We start from the raw sequence: 26,534 nt of genomic DNA, 5'->3' as shown, positions 1-26,534 counted from the left end.
TTAATTCTACAGATATAATGAAACTAATGAAGAATGATTTTGGATGATAAAATAGAATCTCACCTTCGTGTTTATCTGATATCAATCACATTAACACTTGTTGATAAAGGTAAAAAGGTAATATCTTTGTAACGTTATCAACTTCTGTTGATGACACGTGAGTGACATTCTCTATTTATAACGCAATTTTAGTGCCAAATAATATGTAATAAAAAGAGTATTCATATTCCGTAACTTTTATATTTTCTTTTATAAATCTTGGAATGTGTGAGTACAGCACGTTCTATTCATCAATGAAACGGAAAAATTGCTGTTATTGAACTTGATTCATGAAAAGTAGTTCCGTAACTCATCATATTTCTTCCCTGCTTAGCTGACCAGTCAACACCGATAATCACTCAAGTGCACACTGCGCGAATATCAAAAAGATGTTATACGTGATCTCCTCGCCCGTGTGGGAAAGAGTGGCTTATATATCATACTATGACATCGGGCTTCTGCACATGATAATGCCCCGAAAAATAACGTTACCCCATATCAAACAAACGCGGGGTCTAGACAACAGTCGTATGTGTGTCACAATCCATACAACATGTGTCACGGTGACTCGCAGAACGTGACAACGTATAAGGCGTTAGTGTAAAAATTCCTTCCCAGGAATCCTTACCTCAAGAAAAAGATGCACACTCTTCGAGGATTTACGGGACACTATCTCTTTGACATGAAAATTATGGCAAGCCATTTTCACTGTTATAAAGAAATTATAAGATATCTTCAGTTGTTTTAAAGATATCTTGAATGAAAATAGAGATGTCATGAATTGACTTTATCTTCAACTGAATTGAAGATATCATGAATTAATTTCTAAAGCAATCATTTAAACTACGATTGTAATTGTTTTACAGATGCTTTTTACACATTTAGAAACATCGCGAAATATGTTCTTGATATCTCTATAACATTTTGAAATATCAGTAATTCAATTATTTACAGAAATCTTTATAGCACTGATGTCTTTAAATGAAGCACAGATATCTCTTAAACAACTGAGGATATCTGTAATTTCTTACTAAATGTGAAAACAGCGCATGTATGTATTAAAAGTTGAAACTGGTAGTATTAATCACCCCCCACCCTTCCCCACCCCCAAACACACACACACACACACCTCTCTCTCTCTCTCTCTCTCTCTCTCTCTCTCTCTCTCTCACACACACACACACTCACACACACACACACACACACCATTAAATGCACCATTACATAATCAGCATCCGTACCATCCACAGTGACTGACGTCATGAACATCGACCAGAGACATGGGACAATGGAATAGCTACGAATGTCTTGCACTCACACACCAAGACTTGTCTATCTGAAAGTAATAAAAGTTGTAATTATAATTTCTAAAAAAATAATAAATAACAGTGGGGTCCTGTCTGAACTTGCTATATCTAGACTTGCCTCTTCGAAGGATGGAACTACATGTACTATACATCTATTTTTTTAATTAATTCTTTTACGAGCACGAACGGTCGAGTACCTAAATAATAAAACATCCACAGATAATTATTTTAACAAAACTGGTATGACACGTACACATACGTTAGTGTTGTATTTGTTGTCATTAAGACATTGCTTTTGAAGTAATAATTCTTGAATTGTTTGTAACAAAAATAACTGTAATATAGCACCGGAGTAAAGTAATAATTAGTCCCAGATAAATCATTTGTTGCAACTTATTCAGTATTAGTAAATCAGGACATGACTTGGTTGACATGACGTTTGACGTTTGTGAAGGTCGCCATGGCACTTTGGCATTTCGACAGGCCTGGGGATGGATGACTTGGCTTTTCCCAGGCGGCCTTGTAACAATTTGCGCTGACCACGTGGTCTGTCACATGATTACTGTATGCCATAGTTCACAAAGAAGGCGGTGACGGCGAAGACAGGAGAAGAAAACAACGATGGCAGATATTCAGCCAGAAGCAATCCGCAATCCCGAAGTGAAGTTCACACAGGTAAAACTAACGTTTGTTTTAACAAGACAGTTGTTTCTCCTGACATGACGTGTCCATTTGATGCAGAACGAGGCAAATTTTGGGCTTGACATGTGATGTTGCAGCGGAAACAAAATACACATCAATGCCATCATGTTGTTAGCGGCTGCCGGTTATAACGGGATCAGGCAAGTCAGGCACGGCTTCAAAACGACGGCATGTCATAAACATGAAGTCCAACTTGATATTCAGGAGGGCTAAATGCTGTAACAAGCAGACAGACTGTTATTTATGCAGGCGGAACTGAGGCCTGCAACTTGGCGTAAGAAATGCAACTTGGCAATAAAGGTTGGAACTGAAGGACCGTGGTATGTCATCGAAATATAGGTCAGGTTACTACTTTCTAGATTCTAATTTTAAGTATGCAGCCACAGGGCGGAAAGAGTCCCGCCCGTAGCCCCCTCTTTTGACATAAAATACTTCAAACTTCCCCGATGTAATAGTCCAACACTGAAAGGTAAGTTCATGTATTGTTTTTTGTACCTGCTCTAGTTTACTGAATGCAATTTTGTAATTTCATTTGTCAGTAATGTCAGTTTGTAATTTTGGCTTTTGATTGGGATGGGGGTACAGGCGGAACTGTCACCCACAGGGCAAATGCCTTAAGTAAAGTTGTACTAAAATGTCTCTGCAACTTGGAAACATATTTAGCGCAGTACAATCAGCTTAATTGTACTGTGCACCTGTGTCCCACTTTCTGCAGCTGACTTGAGGTGGTCTGAGATTCATCGATAACCCACAGATAACTTGGGGCGCTATGACTCAGGCATCCACTGTTAGGGGCAGTTAAAAAATTTAGTTTAACTTGGAATGGCTTTCAAGCCATTTTATTTATTAGTTTTTTATGTAATAGTGTGGAATGCATGTCTTTCTGTGTTTTCCTTGATGTGTTTCCTCATGTCACTGTGACCATCTCTCAAACCAACACACATAGTTAATATAGCCTCCTTGTACAAGAGGGGCGGTGGGGTAGCCTAGTGGTTACTGCGTTCGCTCGTCACGCCGAAGGCCCGGGTTCGATTCCCCACATGGGTGCAATGGGTGAAGCCCATTTTCTGGTGTCCCCCACTGTGATGTGGCTGGAATATTGTGAAAAATCGGCGTAAAACTAAACTCACTCACTCCATGTACAAGAACTGGACAACAAAAGTCACACTGCAACATTAGACATAAAATAATGTATGAACAATTCACTGCAAGATGTTGGTTAGTCAGATCACAGAGTTCTGTGAACTACATTATACAAATCATAGTAGTGATGATAGTTACACTTTATCACAGACATGTATCTCAGATAAGTAAACATTGCATAGGTGGGAGTGATTTAAACACTTTAACCCACAATTACATGATTACATTACACAAACACATTTATTACAATGCTCATTCTCAAAAATGGTGTGCAAATACCTCTCAAAAATTTATAAAAATTAGTTAAGTTATATTTGTGTGAATTCATATATTTTGCAAAAGTAGCATATTTGGCTGTCTAAACCCAACGTGAATTCAACAAGAATGAAAACTTTGAAATTTTCACAAGCTTACAAAACAGGTGAACACTAAGAAAATATTGAAACCGAAATGTTCATCATTACACAGGATAACCCCACTATGTCAATAAAAACACTACATGCTATGTAGTCATTACAGAGTTAGGAGGCATGTTTCTGTTACATGGTAACTGTGATCTTACGAGGTGGACTAGCTCGTTCCCAGCAAATACAGTGTAGAATACAGCATACTGAATATGCTAATATTGAACAAACTTTATCAAGGTTAACTTTAGGATATAAGTAAACACATGAACCAAAATGCCATGAATTGACAAATACTTGCAGCTACCATCAGAGTTCAATCTTTAAACATAAGTGTTGTTTATTGGAGGAGGAAACAAAATTTACTAATTTTCTAACCACTAAATACAAACCACCGTAAAAGTAACGAACATTTTAGTCAAAGCCATGTTTTCAACATCCTCGATATCTCCAAGGTATAAGTTCCGATAAGTTTCCACTATACCCTGGATGCATCTATGGCTCTGCCAGATAAATTTATTACCTCCAGTGGCTGTCTTTTTATCCAGTCAGATGTCTACACTGGGAAGTTGAGCGAACCAATCATAACTCACTTTCGCTTTTTAAATTATCTAACGGATTAAACTTGGCAACAAAAAAGAACATGTAGAGGTTCTCTGGAAGATTTAGTAGTTCTTGCATACGTTGTTTTAAAGTTTCTGACCTGTCAGTTTGTATGATTTCCCTAAAATCTGAATCGCGAACCTTCGCAGTTGTGACAGATGCCGTTGTTGACATAGGGAAGCTCGGTTATAACAGCAGCCTAGCTGATTGGCTACTGTGAGAAGGCGGAGTCAGCAAAGGGAGGTAATAAAAATATCGGGCAAAGCCGTAGATGCGTCCAGGGTATAGTGGAGACTTATTGGAATGTATACCCTGGAGATACTGAGGATGTGTTTTCAGAAACACTATCTTGTCCTCAGACAGACATAAATTGAACACATTTCCAGATATTGAAAGCTGTAAATAACTGCAAGCAATAGTAAAAAGCATTCACAAGCATGTTTGTTTCTTGTAATCAATCCACAATTTACATTACTTCAGATCTTTAATATGTTTAATTGCAAGAGAGTGAACTATTCAGGGGTTCAAAATGTTTTATAAAGCCACTTGCCTCAGGGTAAGTGACTTGAAGAAAGTAAGTTATCCTAATTTTCCATTTGCCCAGATTTCATTACATAATTAAGAGTGATAAATAGCGAAGTGAGATAACTCTGCTTTATCATTATTGTGAAATTTATTAGCTACACTTTGAGCAGATATGAAATGAAATCCAAGTTTATTTGCAGTTTGAAACCATATATGGAAACTATCTAGTAGCCCATAGACAAGTAAGATATCGTTACTTGATTGCCCCAAATGAAAACTGACTTGCCCCGGGTGTCAGGCGATGGGATTTTTCAACCCCTGCTATTGTTTATTTTACTGATTATCATTCAGGTTTATGGACATGAATTTCAAATAAAGATACTGGGATTATTCAGCATGATATTTCTTTTGCTCAACTGTAAGTCTGACTTAGTAAATACAGTAAAATTTGAAACAATGCAGGAGTATCAACATTACACATTAGACCAAAACTGGCGACATGGCATTAAACTTTTGACCAATGTTGATATCCTAATGTATTCTATTCGTGAACACTGGAAGTAGGTGATGCACGCCAGTGAGCAAACCCATTTGGTTTCTGAAAAGTAGAACAGATGGAGGCTGGTGCATGTGTAGTGTATGACGGTGACATTGATTCTGCGTGTAGGAGTTTGCCCGGACAGGCCACACACTACACCCTTTGTAGTACTCTTGATCGTGGACCACATGGGGCCCCTTCTATCACAATGGCAAGTGCCAGTGGCAGTGCTCATGCTTGCTAATCCAGGGCAGTTGTCAGATTGGTGCTCAACTTATTATTATTTGCCAGTAGTCAACGTGTACCTCACCCAAACAGAAGTCCACGAACAAACCCACATCAAAAGATCTTACCAGCTTCACTGAGCTTATATGAACAAACAAATGCTTTACCAATAGTATTGGAGGTTAACTGTTTTATTTTTTGCATGCTTAGATGAATACATACAACTAAATCACCTAATAACAGTGACGCCTGATATGTCTCCAGATCTAGACACAAAATACCCTGCTTTTTGAGATAATATTGTGCGCAGATCATTAGATTTTAGTAAGTGTTAGTTAGTGTTAAACACTGGTAATTATGTGGAGGATATGTGCCTTAACTAAACTGGTGATCTTTTCCATATTTCATGATGTACAGACTGACCTGACACAACGAGAACATTGGCCACTGTGATATTATACAACGTCCTCCATCAAGTTCCTGTAGTGAGTCCTTGTAATTTCATATTTTCCAGATCTTCATCAACAATGAGTTTGTGAACTCTGCCAGTGGAAAAACATTTCCCACCTTCAACCCCACTACAGGAGAGAAGATTACGGATGTCCAAGAAGGGGACAAGGTTTGTGATACACTATACACATGTACTTATGTGCCAGAACATTCATGGAATTGCAGTGACAGTTAAATGAAAACATTGCATTAGCTTTCAACATCAGCCAAGCTAGAGCAGATACAACACAGCTGCCATGTTACATCACCGGTATTACAGCTGCCATGTTACATCACCAGTATTACAGCTGCCATGTTACATCACCAGTATTACAACTGCCATGTTACATCACCAGTATTACAGCAGCCATGTTACATCACCAGTATTACAGCTACCATGTTACATCACCAGTATTACAGCTGCCATGTTACATCACCAGTATTACAGCTGCCATGTTACATCACCAGTATTACAGCAGGCCTGTTACAGCAGCAAGACTATTGCTGTCATGTTACAGTCATAGCATTAGTACCACAGCTCTTTTGTTACAACAGCGACACAACTGGTGTTGGAAATTTGTTCAGATTTAATGGTGTCTTTAGGATAAATTCTACCATGACTTGGAATGAGCTTGTACTTAGTTGTAGTCCTTATGAAATGTAACAGACAAAACCAACCCTGTGAAAAATGTTGTTAAAGCAAACAGGTGTTCCCAAAATGTTTGTGTTTGAGTAAGAAAAAATATGATTGATTGCTGGTCATTGGGTGTTGTGATCAATCTTTGATTATTTCATGTAGTCAGCCCACCATAGATACTGTAGCTGTCCTGTTACAGCGGCAACACTACAGCTGCCATGTTAAAGCAGTTTCTTGTCCCTACAGGCAGATGTGGACATTGCTGTAGAATCTGCTAAAGCAGCCTTCAAGCCGGGGTCCGTATGGCGTCGCATGGATGCAAGCCGCCGTGGCAAGCTGCTGTGGAAGCTGGCCGACCTTATCGAGAGGGACATCTCATACCTGGCTGTAAGTTACCACCTATTTGTACACTGCACCTCTCTAGACCAATAGTCATGACTTTATTGGTGTATTGACCAATACTCTTGTCCCCCCACTACTGATCATGTCTCCCACATGTTTGTGAGTTTGACTGCATCATGGTTTTATACCATACGCTTTGTTTTCCTTCCCAGAGGATTTGTTGGGGAGTTTAGACTGAAGTACTCTTGTGTGCAAATTGTAAAAAGAATTCTGACTTAAGGTGTCCCAACAGCTATTCTGGATCCAGTGCAGTTGTCAGTGATGTGAACCCTTGACACAGACTTGTAACACTTTGAGTCTAGAGTACTGTAAACAATGCTTCAAAAATGGTTATCGCTGTGTCTGCATTATTGAGGCCTCAAAAATGAGTAGTAAATAAATTATTTTGTGTGTTAGGTGTGTAGGCTCTATATAACACAATCGCGTGCACGTGGTATCTTAGTCCTAGGCCAAATGCTAGAAAAGTCCCTATCTTTTAGGATCTCTCAGCAGCAGTAAACGTGTTATTCAGTAATTAGTATGACACCTCCCACCCGCCAAAAATTCTTGTTGATGAGGAACTAGCAACAGGAGGTATCAGGTTACTAAAAACTAACTGGGTTCAGTCCACTGTTGAAACAGTGTCCACATGTTCATAAACAAACTGCTTGAGAATTGATCACATTGTCTAATGTGTGGTGACAAGCACTGGTGTTCAACATGGTCAAGATATGCCGTATGGGTGATAAGGCTGGGTGTATCATATTACCTGATTTTCATGATATCTCTACATTTGGCCTAGGAGTAATCTGGGGGTATACACTTTGCCATCAGATGATGCAAACACTGCATCAGCAACATGGACAGCAACACAGAGAAGCTTGTTCATAACGTCATTGAAAGAGACAGAGGGAAACCATTTGTTAGCTATGATAAGGTGTACTATAGGGCTACTTGTGCACTGAGCTTGTCATAAGAAATTTATGGTGGGGGTCGTCTCAAAACCAATAACCAATAATAAGCCAGGTAAGAAACACAAGCTGGATAGTTTTGATAAAAGTGTTATTCGACAACCTGTCCTGAAGTTGTATGAACGGAAAATACCTCCAACCTGTGCCAATATACTAGAGGAAATAAAAGACATCATGAACGTATCATGTCCAACATCAGCTGTTACACTAGTAGGGATTCAAATATGCAAAACGCGGGGATGATAGACATGTCTTCAGAGAAAAATATTCCATTGTGTCGATGCGGGCATGGTATCTAAAGTCCATTGAGGAATATCGAAACCAAGGTTTTCAGTGCATTTATCTTGACAAAACATGGGTGAACAAAAAGCACTCAACTGATTGTATGTAGTACCATCAGATAACGCCAACGCATCTGCACTGCCGTCTGGTCATCCTTCACACAGACATCTCTGACAAGGGTTTGATAGAGGTGTGTGATTTTGTATGCAAAGTACATAGAAGAGATTATCACCATGAAATGAATGGTGGGTTATTCTTGGACTGGTTTGAAAACCAACTGTTGTCCTGCCTAGACAAACCCAGCGTCATTATTATGGATAACGCCAGTTACCATAACATACAGGTTCCTGGAACCATTACTCCCACCATGAGTAGCCTAAAGCACATATGTAGGAATATCTTATTTCCTGTAATGTGCCTTACAAACAATCAGAAACCAAGGTGCAGTGGTTACAGAACATAAAACACAGCTAAAAACCAGTCCAGTACCTCACGGGATGATTCAGCTGATGACACAAGTACTGATGATGACACCTAGCACTCCAAGTCAACACTACATCTGAAGTGGTCACCTTAATGTAGCTTGACCAACACAATGTGATATGTGAACACGTCGGTTCTTTTTCTGTCATTAATCTATAAGTAAATTCAATATATGCCAGCACAACACAAAACAATGGAAATACGTATAATTCTAAACTAAACAAAGCATTACATTTCCTTACTGCTACACTTATCTATAACATCCAATGTCAACAGTATACCGCTCTGTTACAGTTCCCCAAGCACTCTCATCTCCTAAAATTATTTATGTATGCATGGCGTTTGGTATTTTTGTACAGTGATCAACTACCTTATGAGATGACCCCTTCACATGCAATGCTTGAAAATCTCTGTGACTCCGGTCATGTTATGGTCTGTTTCATACAACTGTGTAAATTGCTGATTTTTTTAGTTTTCTGATCTTTTAAGGATAAACCAGGTAAATCTGATAACAATCTTCCAAACAACTGTTGGTTAGGATAGGTAAGGCTTGATTTATGCGATATATCGTATATGGTATGACACACTTTCCTATATATGTTGTAATAGAATGAATGCCAAAAAACATTTTTGTAGCTTTGTTTACATTACTTTAGTAAAGAGTCTGTTTGACTCAAAAGCAGACCGATGAATTGCAATCTAACTTGAAAACTATCAAACATAGCATACTAAATATAACACTGATCATTATAAAAACATTATACTAGAGAAGCATGTGCACAAGTGCCGAGAATGTTGTTTTTTCATTAACCTATCATGTGTTGTCTCCATCCTTTCTTTGCACTCCTGCCTCATAACAAACAGTGAATTGTGAGAATATTTTAATGATGGATTGTTAAACACACATGTAATGCGGTGGGATATAGTTGACGCCTCATCCGACCGTAATCATTTTGTTTGCGGAGCATAACTCAGAAACCGTTCAATTTTTTTAGACCAAACTTGATATATATAATGATCTCAACCTATAGTTGTGCCTTTAACTATTTACAGAGTTTTGGCATTTTTATTTTTTTTTGTTTTCCATGGAACATTTTGGTGTTAGTCAAATGGTGGGACGGGCTTCGTTTCCAGAGCAGAACTCAAAAGCCGTTCAGTACTTTTTTGCAAAACTTGGTAGATACATCAGTCAGTACTTGAAATGGTGCCTTTTGCTATTTACAGGTTTTCATGAATTATTATTTTCTCGTTTTCCATGGAAACGTTTCAGACTTACTCTCAAAATGGAGGGATGAGCTTCGTTTCCGGAGCAGAACTCAAAACCCATTCAATATTTTTCTGCAAAACTTGGTAGATATATCAGTCAGAACCTATAGTGGTGCATTTTGCTGTGTACAGGATCTTGTGATTTATTATTTTCTTGGACCCGTGAAGGTCCCGGGGTAGAATAGGCCTTCAGCAACCCATGCTTGCCATAAAAGGCGACTCAGCTTGTCGTAAGAGGCGACTAACGGGGTCGGGTGGTCAGGCTCCCTGACTTGGTTGACGCATGTCATCGGTTCCCAATTGCGCAGATTGATGCTCATGTTGTTGATCACTGGATTGTCTGGTCCAGAGTCGATTATTTACAGACCGCCGCCATATAGCTGTAATATTGCTGAGTGCGGCGTAAAACTAAACTCACTCACTCACTCACTATTATTTTCTTGGTCTCCATGGAAACGTTTTGAACTTAGTCTGAAAAGGGAGAGGTGTGTTTCATTTCCAGAGCAGAACTCTAAAACTTCTTAATATCTGTGAGTAAAACTTGGCAGATATGTGTGGCAGACCCCAAAGTGGTGCCCTTTGAAGGTTTTTGTGATGTATTATTTTCTTGGTTTCCATGGAAACATTTCGGACTGTCTCAAAATGGAGGGATGGGCTTCTTTCCCAGAGCACAACTCGAAAATCATTTCATATCTTTCAACAGATCTTGGCAGATATGAGAGACAGATCTTGAAATTATGACTTTGCTGATTACAGATATATAGTATTTATAATTTTCATGAATTCCATGGAAACAATTCAAACAAAAAAAGCCAGTGAGTAACTGCGAGCTGATTTGTCCTTTCAATCATGTGGGGGCTGGGGGATATGTCATCTTCTGATGACTCTTGTTTTTTCTAAAAACTTGGTAGATATATCAATCGGAACCTAAAGTGGTGCCTTTTGCTACTTACAGGTTTTTGTGATTTTTTAGTTTTTTCCATGGAAGTGTTTCGTACTTAGTCTCAAAAGTGAGAGGCGTGTTTCATTTCCGGAGCAGAACTCAAAAACTTTTTAATATCTGTCAATGTTACGTGGTAGATATGTGTGGCAGACCCCAAAATGGTGCCTTTTGCTATTTAAAGGTTTCTATGACGTATTATTTTCTCGGTTCCAAGAACACGTTGCTGACTTCGTTTCCGGAGCACAACGCGAAAACCATTCCATATCTTTCTAAATATCTTGGCAGATATATGAGACAGGTCTTGAAATGGTGACTTTTTCTGATTACAGATATATGTCATTTATATTTTTGATAAATTCCATGGAAACAATTCAGACTCGATCTAGAAACACAATAAGTAACTGTCGGAAGATTTGTCCTTTCAGATATGTGGGGGCTGGGGGGATATGTCATTTTGTGATGACTCTTGTTTATTTTAAGTACAAGAATTCTGAAAAAAACTCACAGAGTTGGTATGACCAGCATTTCATTGAGTATGCTGTGTTTAATAGTTTTTGAGTTGGATTACAATTCATCAGTCTGCTTTTGAGCCAGACAGACAATAATCCCCACTGGAAGATGTACGCAACAACTTGTTGAAAACCTGAGACCAAATATCAGCCTCTCACAATGATCAGATTAAACCATGTAAACTGTCTGAATTTATGACAAACCATTTGAAAAATTGAACTGGTATTTGTCCAGACACTGATATTTTGTCCCTATGCTGTGGACCCATAGTTTTGTATTTGGGTGGATATTTTATGTGTGTTTCATGTGCCTTTGCTTCTTCTTATGACGGTGAAAACATGAACATGTTTACATACTGGAGTAGGGTCATGTTGGTTATGACATGGTTAACAGACTTACTTACCTCACTGTGTTGACCAGAGATTGGGTGTAGCAATCACTTGATTTCTCATACCTGGGTGTAAGTGTCTCCTTGTTCAAAGTTTGCTATTACTGGTCCATGATCCCTTGTTCCCCTGTATGACTGTGATACAATCTCCAATACAGAGCTTAGAGACACTGGACAATGGCAAGCCATTCCAGGGCTCAGTAGGAGACATCTTATTTGGCATCAATGTGATCCGATACTATGCTGGCTGGGCAGACAAGATACAGGGCAAGACCATCCCAGTGGGTGAGTACACAGAGATGTCCCTTGCTGTTGTTGCTTTCCAAATGACGTGAAATGCAGTAATGAACAAGGTTTACTCAAACAGTTTACATCACACCATTTCACATCTCTCCAGATCACATCAGGGCACATCACATCACACCAGGTCACATCAGGGCACATCACATCATGCCAGATCACATCACACCACACTAGACACAGTTATTGATGTACTGCCATTATATGATGGGAATATTGATGTTTGTGGTATAAAACTAGCAACTAGCAAATACTTCTCTTACAACTGTGTGTCCAGTTACTTCATATGATGAAGCTGTTATATTTGCTATGCTCGAGGACTCTTCCGCACTTGTGTCTGGAGCTGCTGATGTCCTCAAAGATCCCTGTATCTGTGTCTGGAGCTGCTGGTGTCCTCACTAATCACTGTATGTGTTCCAGATGGAGACTACTTTTGCTACACCCGCCATGAACCAGTTGGCATTTGTGGACAGATTATTCCTGTAGGTATTTTGTTGTGGAGGACTTTTCTTCTGGTTATTTGTGTAAAGAAATCTGTGTGTTAAATCACATTTTATGACATGAACTGTTATTTACGTATTTGGAAGTTGGAAAACCAAGTGAATCTTTTTTAAACCAATAATAACAGCTCCATGTCGCTGGAATATTGTATAACTAAACACACTCACTCATTTACTGTATACAAGACACTCAGAACAGTGGTTGACAGTTGTGTAGCGTCTCTGCTGCCTGAGCTGTGACACCCTACAGCCTGATGGTTCATCTGTGTGTGTTTTCTCCTCTCCATGTGGACACCAGTGGAACTACCCAATCACCATGTTCTGCTGGAAGATCGCCCCTGCCCTCTGTGCCGGGAACGTCATTGTCGTGAAGCCCGCAGAACAGACCCCCCTGACAGCACTCTATCTGGGATCTCTCTTCAGAGAAGTAAGAAACTCGTAGATCAATCCTGTTCATTGTTAGATTTATCATGTGCTTGTCCTTCACAAACTGTGTCATGCTTTATCAGGAAACGTTTGACTGTTGCTGACCAGGGGTTCAAATATTTCTTTGTCCTGACTAATTTTCCACTTGTCCTGATTTTATGACACAATGTTTAATGTTAATGTTTACTGGACTATTTATCGAAGATTGATACATTTAAAAAGATGAAAGCTCTAAATTACTATTATTGCAAAATGCAATAGCTACATTATGAGCAGATATGAAATGAAATCCAAGTTTATTTGCAGTTTGAAACTGTAAGTTGAAATTGTCTACTAGTCCACGGACAAGAAAGATACCATTATTTGATTGCCTGAAATGAAACCTGACTTGTTCTGGGCATCGGGCATCAGATTTTTGAACCCCTGCTGACTAAAAAGACATAAAACCATACTAGTTGTTCACTTGCACATCAGTAGGAAAGTTAAATGGTCATTACCAAACACATGCTCACTGTATCAAGAGGGTTTGTATTGATTGCTGTATATAACTGAGGACAAGCCAAATTTTGAGGACTCCAAAAGCAGTCTCTAGAAGGCAGAGATACAGATATGTAGCGTACAGATGGATTACTTCCTGTAATTAAGATATAAAAACCGATATTGACTATCCTTGCTTCTATTCACTAACTAGGCGAATGTTGTTACCTCCCTTTATTCAGTGACTGAGGTGCACATATTCTTAGGCTGTGTCTGTTACTGGACAGCGCTCCTGCAGGGCTCCAGATAAATGTTGTATTGTGATCTAATGTGAGGTGATATGGACAGGTGGTGTGAATAGTTGCTCATAGTGTTGGTCACTGGATTATCAAGTCCACGTAGGTTTACTTAGTTGTCAACCATAGTGTAGGTAAAACGTCAGGTGTAGAACAACAGACTATTTGATCATGGATCACACTGTAAACATGTGTCAAGTTTTAACTTAAGATGAACATAGGAAAGATTTTGAATATATTTTACAATAAGTCAGTGAGCTGTGTGATATGCTCCATGTGAGAATATGAATGATGTGATGTATGTTCCAGGCCGGGTTCCCAACGGGTGTTGTGAGTATTGTCCCTGGGTATGGTCCTACAGCTGGTGCTGCCATCTCGGAGCATCCAGACATCAACAAGGTGGCCTTCACAGGATCAACAGAGGTGAGTGTATGGGGCAAGGTGCTGATCTGTGGATCACTGTTGGTACACACAAGTAGTCACAGACACTGATAATTTGCAATATGAATAATCAGGATTTAGTGCTTTGTTACTTGCACTGGTGCAACCCAGTATTACACAGTGCAACCTAGTGATTAGTCTGGCTTGCATCTCTTAAATTGAGCCTAGATAATACTTTCATACATGTTTTATATGTTTGGAAAAAATGTGTTCTTTTTGTGGTAAAGTGATCTTGATCATTGACATGTCTGTCAAATTTTCAGCACCTTCTCAACAAATCAGTGAGTTACTGTGTATGAATGTCTCCCCCCCCCCCTTTGCAAAAATTGTCTTATTTGTGTGTGAAATATTTTAATGGCCTCTCATCATAAAGGAAGTGTATGATGAAAATCAAATATGGACTGTATGAGTAGATTAGTAACCTTTTCCCACATGTCTGCTGTTCAGATCGGCAAGGTAATCATGGCAGCTGCTGCCGGCACAAACCTCAAGAGGACCACATTGGAGCTAGGAGGAAAGAGTCCCAATGTCATCTTTGCTGACTCTGACTGTGAGTACAGCTGTCAGCTGAGATTTGGAAACCTTGAGTTAAACCACTGTAATTATGCATTAGCAAGTTTGGATGGATCATTAATAATAGGAATATCCTCAAAAACAGGAAGGCTGTGTGAGAGTGAGTGAGTGGAGGTGAGGGTTGGAGACTTAACATTTAAGGAAATTTGAGCTTGAGCTATTGCATCAAGGGACATAACTCTAAATTTGAATGTACATGCTCAATGTTAGCTCCTTTAACCCGATCATTTTTGGATGCTACTTACTACACTATCAAACATTAACACCCAGACAAACTGTGAAATAACCTGTCAGTCAAAGGTTTTGTTTCCCATGCTGGAGACCCAAGTTTGATTTCCTACTCAATAATAGGGCTAAAACTGCATCATTCATTCATTCATTCACTCACTCACTCACTCACTCACTCACTCACTCACTCATTCTTATATTAACTGAAAAAAACTTTTTTCTTCCATCCCTAGCCTAGTGGTTAGAGCATTTGCTTGGCACGCCTACGACCTGTCTTCAATTCCCCCACATGGGAACAATGTGTAAAGTACATTTCTGGTGTCTGCTGCCATGATCTTGCTGGAAAATTTCTGAAAATTTGGGTGAAATGAAACTCACTCTCTAACTTCTTGACTTCTACTTACAGTGGACATTGCATCTGCCTGGGCACACGAGGCCGTGATGACCAACATGGGCCAGTGCTGCATTGCAGGGTCAAGGACGTTTGTGCAAGAGGAAATCTATGATGAATTTGTGAAACGCAGTGTGGAGGCAGCCAAAAAACGAAGTGTTGGTGATCCCTTTGACCCAAACACCAAGAATGGCCCTCAGGTAGGACTAATTGGCATTGTACAAAGTACAATAAAACAAGGCCAGTCTGTGATCATCCTCACTCAACTTGATGTCAGCCCATTCAAAAACTGATGACTCGTGAATGAAGGAAAATATTGCATTATATATTGATTTTTACAGCCATTCTTCAAAACATGGAGTGATGCTTTTAGGTGATGGTGTAGGTATGGCATGATGATGATGTTCATGATGGCCGACCCTTGAAGGTTCGGGGTAGGATAGGACTTTAGCAACCCATGCTTGCCATAAAAGGTGACTACTTTTGCCGTAGGAGGCAACTAACAGGATTGGGTGGCCATTCTTGCTAACTTGGTTGACACGTGTCATTGGTTCCAAATTGCACAGATCGATGCTCACTTGATCACTGGATTGTCTGGTCCAGACTTGACTATTTACAGACCGTCGCCATATAGGTGGTATATTGCTGAGTGTGGCATTACTAAACTCACTCACTCAATGATGATGGTCAATCTTGATTGATTCAGATTGACAATGAGCAGCTCGGCAAGATCCTTGAGCTGATCCAGAGTGGGAAGGACGAGGGAGCCACGTGTGAGATTGGAGGTGCCAGGCATGGAGACAAGGGCTACTTCGTGGAGCCCACAGTCTTCTCCAACGTCACGGACAACATGAGGATAGCCAGGGAGGAGGTCAGTCAGAAAGGAGCTTTTATGTGGGTGGCAAAGCGTGGAACGAGAAATGAGTCAGTTATGATACAAAACAACTGGATACAGAGCTTTCTTAAACTTACTGAATATGTTGATGACTTTTTAACATTTTTTAAAGATAAATTTTTGAAAAACACAATTTCATTCAGAAATGATTTGTTTCATGAGAGAATTGTGTACATAACTTGTACGTAGTTGATGAGATAAACAGACTGAGATTAACCTAACTAACGTGCATGTAATCAGCCTCTGATTCATCTCCATGACAACACAACTCATTCACCATCTTCAATGGCACCAAGACTAACCCCTTTCGTATTTGTTGCTTGTGCATAATTTATTAGGATCTCGATTTTACCATTGACTTCAAAAAGTCAAACTGTATTTATGCTTAATTATGGGATTTATTCTTTCCTGATATTCAGATCTTTGGACCTGTTCAGCAACTAATCAAATTCAAAACCTTGGAAGAAGTGTTGGAACGTGCCAATGACACAGCCTATGGTCTTGGAGCAGCCATCTTCACCAATGATCTGAACAAGGCCTTGGCATTTGCTAATGGAATCAAGGCTGGAACTGTGTGGTAAGCAGGCCACTTTTCTCTGATACACGATTGGTTGGAATGCTTGTACATGGGTGATTGTCAGATTCCAATATGAATCTGAAATATTGCTTTGTAAGTCAGAGGTTTCAAATCACAATAATCACTGCTGATGATCAAAGCTGACTGTAGAGGTGGACAGTTACGTTCTACAAGTTCTGGGTTGTGGGTATTACATCATTCACAGTGTGATGTAGTAGGTACCTTCCCCTTTGGGCAATATTGTTGACTGAAATTTAAGCTATACAGTTTGTTGATACTGAAAACGTAACATTTATATAACCAATGCCCTTTTGTTCAAGATGCCCTTCACTTTGGTACGTGCTATTTGGTAGTTATTATTATTTTTAACTTACCTTACCATAGGTCTTATGCATATTACCTCAAGCTTCGCTAGAAGAGATCAGACAGTCGTTGATTCGCCATTCCCTAGATGGCTACCTCATGTAATCTACGAATGTAGTCACGGAAGTGACGTGATCTCCCCACTCGCGCAAGCGCGAACAATCCAAAAATCACTTTTACTTCTAGCGTTCGTCTGTTCGGACGTTTTTGGTTCGCTTAGTTTACCTACTTTGTGGTTCAATAAAGTTGTTTCCTCAGGGGTAGGTATGGTTTGTATCCCTTAGGTGTGCGTGTTAAGGTAAGTTATCTTTTAACTGCACTTACTTTGCTACCTCGTGTTATTTTTTCTCTCACTTCGGGGTGGGTTCGCCCGCGTCGTGTGTGAGTGCGGCATGGCGTCCGTGGGGGTATTATATCTTGCTGGTTTTCTCCCTCCATGTGGTTTTCCATGTCGATTAGTATTTTTGCCAGGTTTCACTGCATTTATATGTTTTTTCGTGCCACGTTGCGATGTACGCAGGCAACCGTTTTGGTTGTTTGCCCTTCGCTGTCACGAGCTTACGGGCGTGCCTACTTTATAGTGGGGGTGCGTTGGTGCTGCATTTCTGGTATAGGGGTGTTTTTTTCTACCTCCTGCGTTGGTTTCAACGCATTGTTACGTTTGTTTGTTGCACTTAACTGTGTATATCTCCCCAGTTTTGCACTATCTGCTTGGGGCAGGAATCGGCGAATATCCCCACCCTTGGTGCCCGGATTGTGCGTCTCTAGCCTGCTCTTTTGACGGACACTGCCAGTACTGCGAGGTGTTATTGGTGGCGGATTTCGAGAGTCGTCGTTGGGATCTCTGCCGGACGACCCTGACTTACAACCGCCTTCAACGCCTGTGCCGACGCCTGGGATGGGGCGTTCGTCTGTGACGCCTGTACGCTTGTCCCCGGAACCACCTCGCTCGGATTCCATCGTGGATCTGTTTTCATCCAGATGCCTTGTCTCATCCGGAAGTCCAGAGGTTCCTGCGCTCTCTCCTGACGCCCGGTGCTGCTGCGATGCCAGCGTCTTGACATCTCGACACCAGCGCCTATGCCAACACCAGCGCCTTTGCTTACGCCAGCGTCTATGCCAGCGCCTGTGTTTGTGTCTATACCTATGTCTACGCCAGGGCCTATGTCTACGCCAGTGCCTATGCCTACGCCAGCACCTATGTCTACGCCAGCGCCAGAGGCTGTGCTTGCGCTAGTGACTACGCCAGCGCCTATGCCTACGCCAGCGCCTATGTCTACGCCAGCGCCAGCGCCTGTGCTTGCGCCAGTGCCTATGCCTATGCCTACGCCAGCGTCTGTCTACGCCAGCGCCAGAGGCTGTGCTTGCGCTAGTGCCTATACCTACGCCAGCGCCTATGCCGACGCCGGACCCTATGCCAGCGCCAGCGCCTGCGCCTTACCGTATACCCAGGGTGTTGCATACGTTGTCCAGGGAAAAGGTTTTACATCGACAGTTGGATGAAGGGCGCGCTCGGCGCTTGGAGGCAGAGCGCTCTCGGCGCAGATCGCGCTCCAGGTTCCCTGGGAGTCGGTGATCCTGTACCCTCCACAGTAGTCTTTGTCGGCGCTCTCGGTCCCCGCTACGCCCTTTGAATGAGGACTCTCGCTTTACTACCAGGTGAAGACGGTGCTTGCGCTCCCAGTCCATATCACCTCGACGCTCCTCTAGAACTCGGCGTTTGCGGTCGCCGGAACCACCTTGGATCTCGTCCAAGGAATCTGCTGCTCATGCATCGACTTGGTCTCCTACGTCGCGGCGTGATTCGAATTCCGTTTCCTATGAGGACCTGGAAGAACAGGTTTTTGGCCCGGACTTCGACGAGGAGGCAGGAGGCGACGGCGATGGTGATGGCACTTAACTACCCTTATCAGTCGTCTTCGAGTGGATTGCTGACAGGTTACCGTACTGCCCTTCACCTTCAGCTAATTCCAACAACCCTGCAGCACTTCATTTATCGCCGGAGTTACTCATCCCGCCTGATCCTATGGTGGCGGACGCCGTGGCTGTATTAGATGCGGTCTTTGAAAAATTGTCATCTAATCCGAATTTCTAAGTGTGTAAATCCAAGAAGTCAGATTACAAGATACACAGCCTGGTTTTCGCGGACAGCGTGGCGGTCTTGGTTGAATCTATGTAGCGGTTATTGGGCTCCTCGCAGCTCTCTTACAGAGTGCAGGATTCTAAGCGGGTGACCATTGAGACTGAACTCAAGCGGATGCTTAAACCGTTGTCTGCTCTGGTGTCAGCTACCTCGGCGACGGCGATGGACTTGTCTGAAGACAACGCCTCGAGGATTGATCACCGTACCAGATATTCCTCTGCTGGTAGGCGTGAGACTGGGTGTCCTTTGGAGGGACTGGCTGCATCCTCGAAGATCCTTACTTTACAATTTGTCTACATATACTTCAAGCGGAGAAAGTTTTCTTTCACGTGCTTTACGCATTGTGTCACGAAGATTTTTCGAGACAACTACAAAGTGCCACGCCTAACTACACCTCTTATTATAGAGAGGGCAGCATTTATCTTCGGGGAAAATTCCAACACATGTACTTGGAAAGCAATTTGTCTACGTCCGTTTCAAGCGGCGGAAGGGTTTTCGCGCGCTTTACTCCTTTAGACACGTGCTCGCCATACAGCATGGTTACTGTTAAGCCTACAGGCTAGCAGGGTATCACCGTATCAAGATTTCATGGTGATTAGTTACCTGCTACACCGGTGACGTCACGTCTACATTTTGATTGGTCCCCGAGAGACAACGCCCTGCAAAGGATCCCAGGACGTTACATCTACGATCTGATTGGTCATCGAGGGACAACGCCCTGCGCAGAATGTGTTGTTATTATTCTAGTGTAAGGAAGTTGTCTGCAGTGACTTAGTCATTTACGATGGAAAGATGTCGTTACACTCTAGACTAGCAGTCTACAGCGGCATTGGATTTCTCTACTCGGCATAGAGATCCTCTAACAGTAGTCTCAACGCTGCCTATCAGGAGGCGTGCAGCGATGTATGGCAGTTTCTGATCGGACAGACAGCCAGCTATAAATAGACTTCCTTGAAATGTCAACACATTCATAATGAACAGCGTGGTTATTCTGAAGTCGAAGTATGACGCATCTTTACGGCATACAAGATTATCTTGAGAGGGGTGGACTTCATTATCAGGCTATTAAGTCAGCTTGGATGACTAACTAACTCCGCGGGAGTTGATTCATCACATCGCCGTCCCAGGTTCGGGGGTCGAAGTTCAAGGCGATGTTAAAAGCAAGCTGTACTCTGTCCGTTATCACTATGTCAGTGATAATGTCTACTCGATTTGCTCACGTCACCTTAGGATATGATCAGACGTAGACGTCTACTATTACGTCTATGACAGCGTTTTCTTGATCATGATTTCAAGACAGGTTTACGACTTTGGACGTCTTGACTCCACACCAGTGGTAGACTCGCTGGTCAATGTTTGGAACTTGCATATTAGAGCCGTCATTCAACAACCATCTTTAGGTTGACACGTCTCTACCAGGATTGAGTGCCTATCTAGTCAAGGAGGTTGCAGCAGGATTCTGGGGGAGTGGAGCTCTATCTCTTCACATCACCCAGTTGAAGATAAGCGGTGATGCATGTCTATTATTGGCTGACAGCACCGAGAGACAAGCTACTGATGATCCATTCGGTCAACTCAATAGTAGCCCTCTAGGTAAACAAGGGTCAAGGAGACCACGACCTCTACTACACTTGTCGTTTCTACCCTTCGACGTGGTCGAGTCTGATCCTCCATATAAAAGCATCTCACACACCAGGAGCCTGCATCTTCATGGCAGACGCCTTATCTCGCCCCCTATGTCTATCTCCAACAGAGAATATGTTGTGTCGAGAGACGTTTCAAATATCGGCTTCCAGAGTGGGACCAATTGTTGTACCATCCTCACAATTGGACACTGCACCTGGATCCGTCACGGTTTCATCTTTGCGCCTGGACCATCTGTGATAGTCTTGAGGGCCAAGGGGTACTCATCTCAAGTGGCGAAATTAATCACCCTGGAGCACAGGGTTTCCACTCAGTCACTTTATGGACCTGCAGGCGTGGGCGATCGACACGATCCTGCGACTGCTTTTGGTCGCACCTTGGTGGCCAGCCAGGCCATGGTTCCCCGACCTGCGTCATCTCGCCAGCGGAGAGTCGTACCAGCTCCCAGATTAGTTACGTCTGCTTCGACATCCGCACAGTCGGCAGCTGCATCCGGACCCACTGAGATTTCATCTTCACAGTTGGGTCATCTGCAGAAGGCAATAAGAGTTAAGGGCTACTCCTCGTGCGCGGCAAGCGTCCTAGCTTGTACGCGTCGAATGTCCACTAGGTCCTTATATGACGACAAGTGGCGCTCATTTGAGAGTTTTTGCGCTCAAAGATCGCAAGACCTTATGACAGCTTCTCCACAGTATTTAGCGAACTTCCTCCTGTTCCTGCATAACTGCAAGCATCTTAGAGGCAGTACCTTGGGGACTTATCTGTCGGTTTTGAACTCTATTCGATTAAAGCAGATAAACAGATTTCCAAGGTACCAGATCTTATTGCGCTACTCAAGGCCTGCAAATTGGAGGACCGGAAAGTTAAGCTTCGTCCTCTAGTTTGGGACCTCAACATCGTCCTACAACATCTTAGAGGACCTCCGTATAAGCCTTTAGAGGAAGCCTCCTTCGTGTATTTGTCTCAAAAAAAAAAAGGACGGTCTTCATTCTAGTGTTAGCGCTACTGCTGATAGAGCTAGTGGAATTCATGCCCTGGACGTCACGCAGGTTCGCTTGGATCAGTCGAGGCATGGACCAGCCCACTTGGGTCTCCTGTGAGATTTTGTGGCCAAGAATCAGCTCCCTGGACAGCCAGACAGACTGTTCTCCATTCCTCTGTCATCTGCAGTCTTGGGACAACATGACTTGGAAGAGGAGCTGCTGTGTCTCGTTAGAGCCCTCAGATGTTACATCCGGTAGTTGGCTTCTAAGAGACGTTCCCCTAAAAGACTGTTCATCCCGCTTTCGACTACCTGCAAAGGGGAGGTGAACAGGAACACAGTCGCCTGATGGCTTCGATCTACGATCCTAGCGGCTTTTGATGCCAAGCGTCTACCTCATCCAGTGGCAAACATCCCACACGAGATCAGAGCGTTGGCATCTACCATGGCCCTCCATAGAAATTGCACAGTGCCACAAACTATGGAAGGCTGCTTTTGGGAGTCGTCGTCTACTGCCTTCGCTTCCAACTACCTGAGGGACTTGGCAGTTGAGGACATGGAGGGGGAGCTGCTGTGTCTCGTTTGAGCCCTCAGATGTTACATCCGGAAGTTGGCTTCTAAGAGACGTTCCCCTAAAAGACTGTTCATCCCGCTTTCGACTATCTGCAAGGGGAGGTGAACAGGAACACAGTCGCCTGATGGCTTCGATCTACGATCCTGGCGGCTTTTGATGCCAAGCGTCTACCTCATCCGGTGGCAGACAGCCCACACGAGATTAGAGCGTTGGCATCTACCATGGCCCTCCATAGAAATTGCACAATGCCACAAACTATGGAAGGCTGCTTTTGGAAGTCGTCGTCTACTGCCTTCGCTTCCCACTACCTGAGGGACTTGGCAGTTGAGGACATGGAGGGACTACAGTCTTTCAGTCCGTTGGTGGTTGCCCAGCAACTTACCCGGACGTCCGCCCATTAGGTAATAACACTGTTACTTACCGTTGGTCTTAAGATTAACCTCACCCTCAGGGTGCGTCGGTTTTTCTTTGGAGTTCCCTTGGGTTACTCTTTGCCCTGCTTCCAGGTTTGTCCTGTGACTGTTGGCATTGGTCTCCCAGGTTCTCCTAATGCATGTGCACTGGTTGCTGAGGGATGGTCCTCCGGAGTCCACACCACCATCCATCTGTCGAAGCCATATGCATAAGACCTATGGTAAGGTAAGTTAAAAATTTATTAAAATCTAAATATTTTAGATATTTAAATACTTACCTTACCATAGGGCGGTGACTCCCTCCCAACGCTGGATGCTCCTCCCCACTCTGGACTCTTCGGACCTTCCTGTTGCCAGTAAAAGTGATTTTTGGATTGTTCGCGCTTGCGCGAGTGGGGAGATCACGTCACTTCCGTGACTACATTCGTAGATTACATGAGGTAGCCATCTAGGGAATGGCGAATCAACGACTGTCTGATCTCTTCTAGCGAAGCTTGAGGTAATATGCATAAGACCTATGGTAAGGTAAGTATTTAAATATCTAAAATATTTAGATTTTAATAAGATTGTTCTCAATGTGTAAATGTGATACAAATTTAGTAAAATATATCAGGGATTGAAGGATTATCTCCCCTTTACAGGGTCAACTGCTATTTGGCTGTAAATGCACAAGCGCCATTTGGAGGCTTCAAGATGTCCGGCCTTGGGAGAGAGATGTAAGTACTAGCTCTGCCTCATATGGTTCAATATGTTCATTTTGGTGGTAATATTTTATTACTAGAGAATTATGTCATTTTCTGTGCATGTTTACAAACATAAACACTGGAATAATTATCAGTGGGTTGAAATAGATTTGCAATTTGTCTGTCATAGCCACAGTTGTGTTTGGCTTCTGTCACCAAAGTTGAAACAAGACTACAGTTTGATTGCAGAGCGTCTGAGATTATTGTACCAGTTTTCAGTGTACATGTGTTTGTATTTATCTTATTTTTCTCTTCAGGGGTGAATATGGCCTTCAACAGTACATCGAAGTGAAAAATGTGAGTTGTATTTTAATAAGCACATTTGTTATTACAGTTTACATTAGTGACAATGACATAATACAGGTACATTATTCAAATGATCTGTCAAGGAATAGTCATTGTGAATAATTCAGGGAACACTACCCCCTTGCATCAGTGATGAAGGTAGAGGTAATGGTTTGGTGCATGGGGACAAAGCTCCAAATGGCATTCATATAAAACTATTTAGATAGTTGGCAATGAAAAGGACCTCAGTTGAAAGAGACAGTTGATGGTATCTTCCCATCATGACTACTCTCAGTTTGATTACTCCCAGTTTGACCACTCCCAATTTGACTACTCTCAATTTGACTACTCATGAAAATGAACTTAAAATAGAGCATTTCTATACTTAATAATGTACTGTACCTGTATAGCTGATTACTCCCAGTTTGTCTACTCTTTGACATAAACCTATTAGGGAGACTCGCAGAACTACATGTAATGATTAGAAGACAAGTGAAACGGGAATCTTGTGATCATTGTGATCATGAACCTAACTGATTATGATGACAGTCAAAAAGGAGCAACTGACTATAGAGGTAATATTTAGAAAATCTGCTTTGTTGGTCATGAATGAAGTGCCTGTAGGGTGAGAGAGAAAGGTTTTTGGCTGATAGTTTGCCATGCATGAGACATGAATCTACTTACATAAAACCCACTCTCATGTTGTATATGGTGATGTGCCAAAATTGTCCAACTGCCCAATGTCTGACATATCCATTGTGAATACCCTGAGCACATTCCGCGCCTTAGCTTTGTTCCCAGAGTTGGTTTGCATCTCCACCACACCCACACCAGAATAGCTTTCTCTTGAATGACCAACTCGTGAAAGACTCTGATTTGAAGAACAAACCTACATCCAGAACTATTGCCTTGTATATTTTATGAAAGCAAGACATCCACACCTTAATTGGAATCCTATGAACTCATACTTGGAGAAGATGTTCCATTGAGTATTAAGTCTCGAGGGATGATGTTATGTAGCAGCTCAGTCTCATTGTATGGGAACAAACAGACTGATTGCATTTCTGTCAGCATATTGTTTGATGGCTCATAACAGTCATGATATCTTTGTGATGGCATGCATGTATCACACTCTGCTTTAATGAAGGATAACATAACAGGAAAACACTAAATCTCTAACTTAGCATCTCCTTAGGGAATCTGTGATAATGTTGCACTCAGATTGTCGTTATGTCACCTGGGTATTATTGCTTGTACAATCTGCTGATACCGATATATTGTTGTTCAACAGGTGGTGGTCAAGGTTCCCCAGAAGAACTCCTAAGATGCTGATGCTGAGAAGGATTCTTCCCGTGTATGATTCTAAGAATAATCAGAAACCAACATACTACTGATGTCCAATCAGCTGTTTGTTAAATTTGTGTTAAGAGAACTGAACAATATCTGTGCCACCTCCATATTACAACAGGACACACAGACAATGTGTTATAATGGATGCTACTCTAGCCAAAAGAGCATGTCAGCTGTGCAACTAGCAATACCAAATTAAATGACCACAAGCAATTACTGAACCTTGTTAAACTCTGCATGTGTTTGTCTAATTAACATGGACTCAAGCAAACTACTCAATTATCTCTAGTCTACACCTAGACAGCATGGAAATGTTTGACACAGCTGGTGGCTGCCTGCCCATGGCATTGTGTGAAACATATTATAGATATGATTGAAATTACTCTTATATAGAGTAACTGACCAGCATAAATTTATTCAGCCTCAATCTATCAGTTTTACTGCTGTATATGTGGCGCAGAGACCTATGTGTTTAAATGTACTTAAATGATTGATATTCAGACAATCATTATTCAGTTGGTGCTTATTTTGTATAAGTGATCTGCTAACCAAAGATGACATATATTACACTTTGTTCATTTCCAGCATTTGGCTCGCAATTATTACTTACTGTTCAGTATTACCAAACATCATCAACATTTGATTGAGATTTTATTACTTGCACAATTTTGTTTCAGAAAACAGTTTATGATTGTTGGAAAAGTACATGATCTATTCCTTTCAAAAATATGGAATACTGTTCATTTTGAAATTATTCTGTTTGTGTTCCGTTAAATTGTTTTGTGTGAAGTTCTGGATGAACATCCCAGCTAACACTAAAATTGCATTAGGCAAAAATATTCTTTTGTTCACAATATATACTGGTGCCATTTGTGAAACATCAATCACGCGTAACACACTGTGGCCTGTGAGATGAGTATTCAGCAACAGTATCTAGGGTTAGTGAGTTTATTTGGGCTTTATTTATGTTCAGATCTTGTCAGGGATGCTTTTGGAATTGTAATCAACCTTTGTTTTAGATTTGAACAAGGATCTTTTGATCTCTTCATACATTGTTTTTGATTTTGTTTTAAAGTAATAAATCAGTTTGCATCAGT

The 26,534-nt window shown here is 41.7% G+C and overlaps 1 protein-coding gene across 1 annotated transcript; it reads left to right on the top strand.

Annotated features, from left to right (window-relative positions):
- Nucleotides 1-1,784: 1,784 nt before the first annotated feature.
- LOC137278663 (retinal dehydrogenase 2-like) lies at nucleotides 1,785-26,534 on the top strand. The gene is made up of 14 exons (XM_067811167.1): nucleotides 1,785-2,021; nucleotides 6,001-6,105; nucleotides 6,859-6,999; nucleotides 11,995-12,121; nucleotides 12,557-12,618; nucleotides 12,935-13,063; nucleotides 14,145-14,258; nucleotides 14,724-14,826; nucleotides 15,484-15,668; nucleotides 16,175-16,339; nucleotides 16,783-16,940; nucleotides 23,701-23,775; nucleotides 24,060-24,099; nucleotides 25,379-26,534. The coding sequence occupies exons 1-14, from the start codon at nucleotides 1,968-1,970 to the stop codon at nucleotides 25,409-25,411; spliced, it is 1,491 nt and encodes a 496-aa protein (XP_067667268.1). The 5' UTR covers nucleotides 1,785-1,967; the 3' UTR covers nucleotides 25,412-26,534.

This window comes from Haliotis asinina, chromosome 3 (genome assembly GCF_037392515.1).
Source record: "Haliotis asinina isolate JCU_RB_2024 chromosome 3, JCU_Hal_asi_v2, whole genome shotgun sequence".
Taxonomy (NCBI): Eukaryota; Metazoa; Mollusca; class Gastropoda; order Lepetellida; family Haliotidae; genus Haliotis; species Haliotis asinina.
The sequence above is the reverse complement of the archived record's forward strand: the minus strand, read 5'-3'. Positions and strand labels throughout refer to the sequence as shown.

Coding starts and splice junctions, on each gene's coding strand:
- LOC137278663 (XM_067811167.1), top strand. CDS start 1,968: ATGGCAGATATTCAGCCAGAAGCAATCCGCAATCCCGAAGTGAAGTTC. Junction 12,619..12,934: donor TTTGTGGACAGATTATTCCT/GTAGGTATTTTG, acceptor TGTGGACACCAG/TGGAACTACCCAATCACCAT. Junction 13,064..14,144: donor TGGGATCTCTCTTCAGAGAA/GTAAGAAACTCG, acceptor TGTATGTTCCAG/GCCGGGTTCCCAACGGGTGT.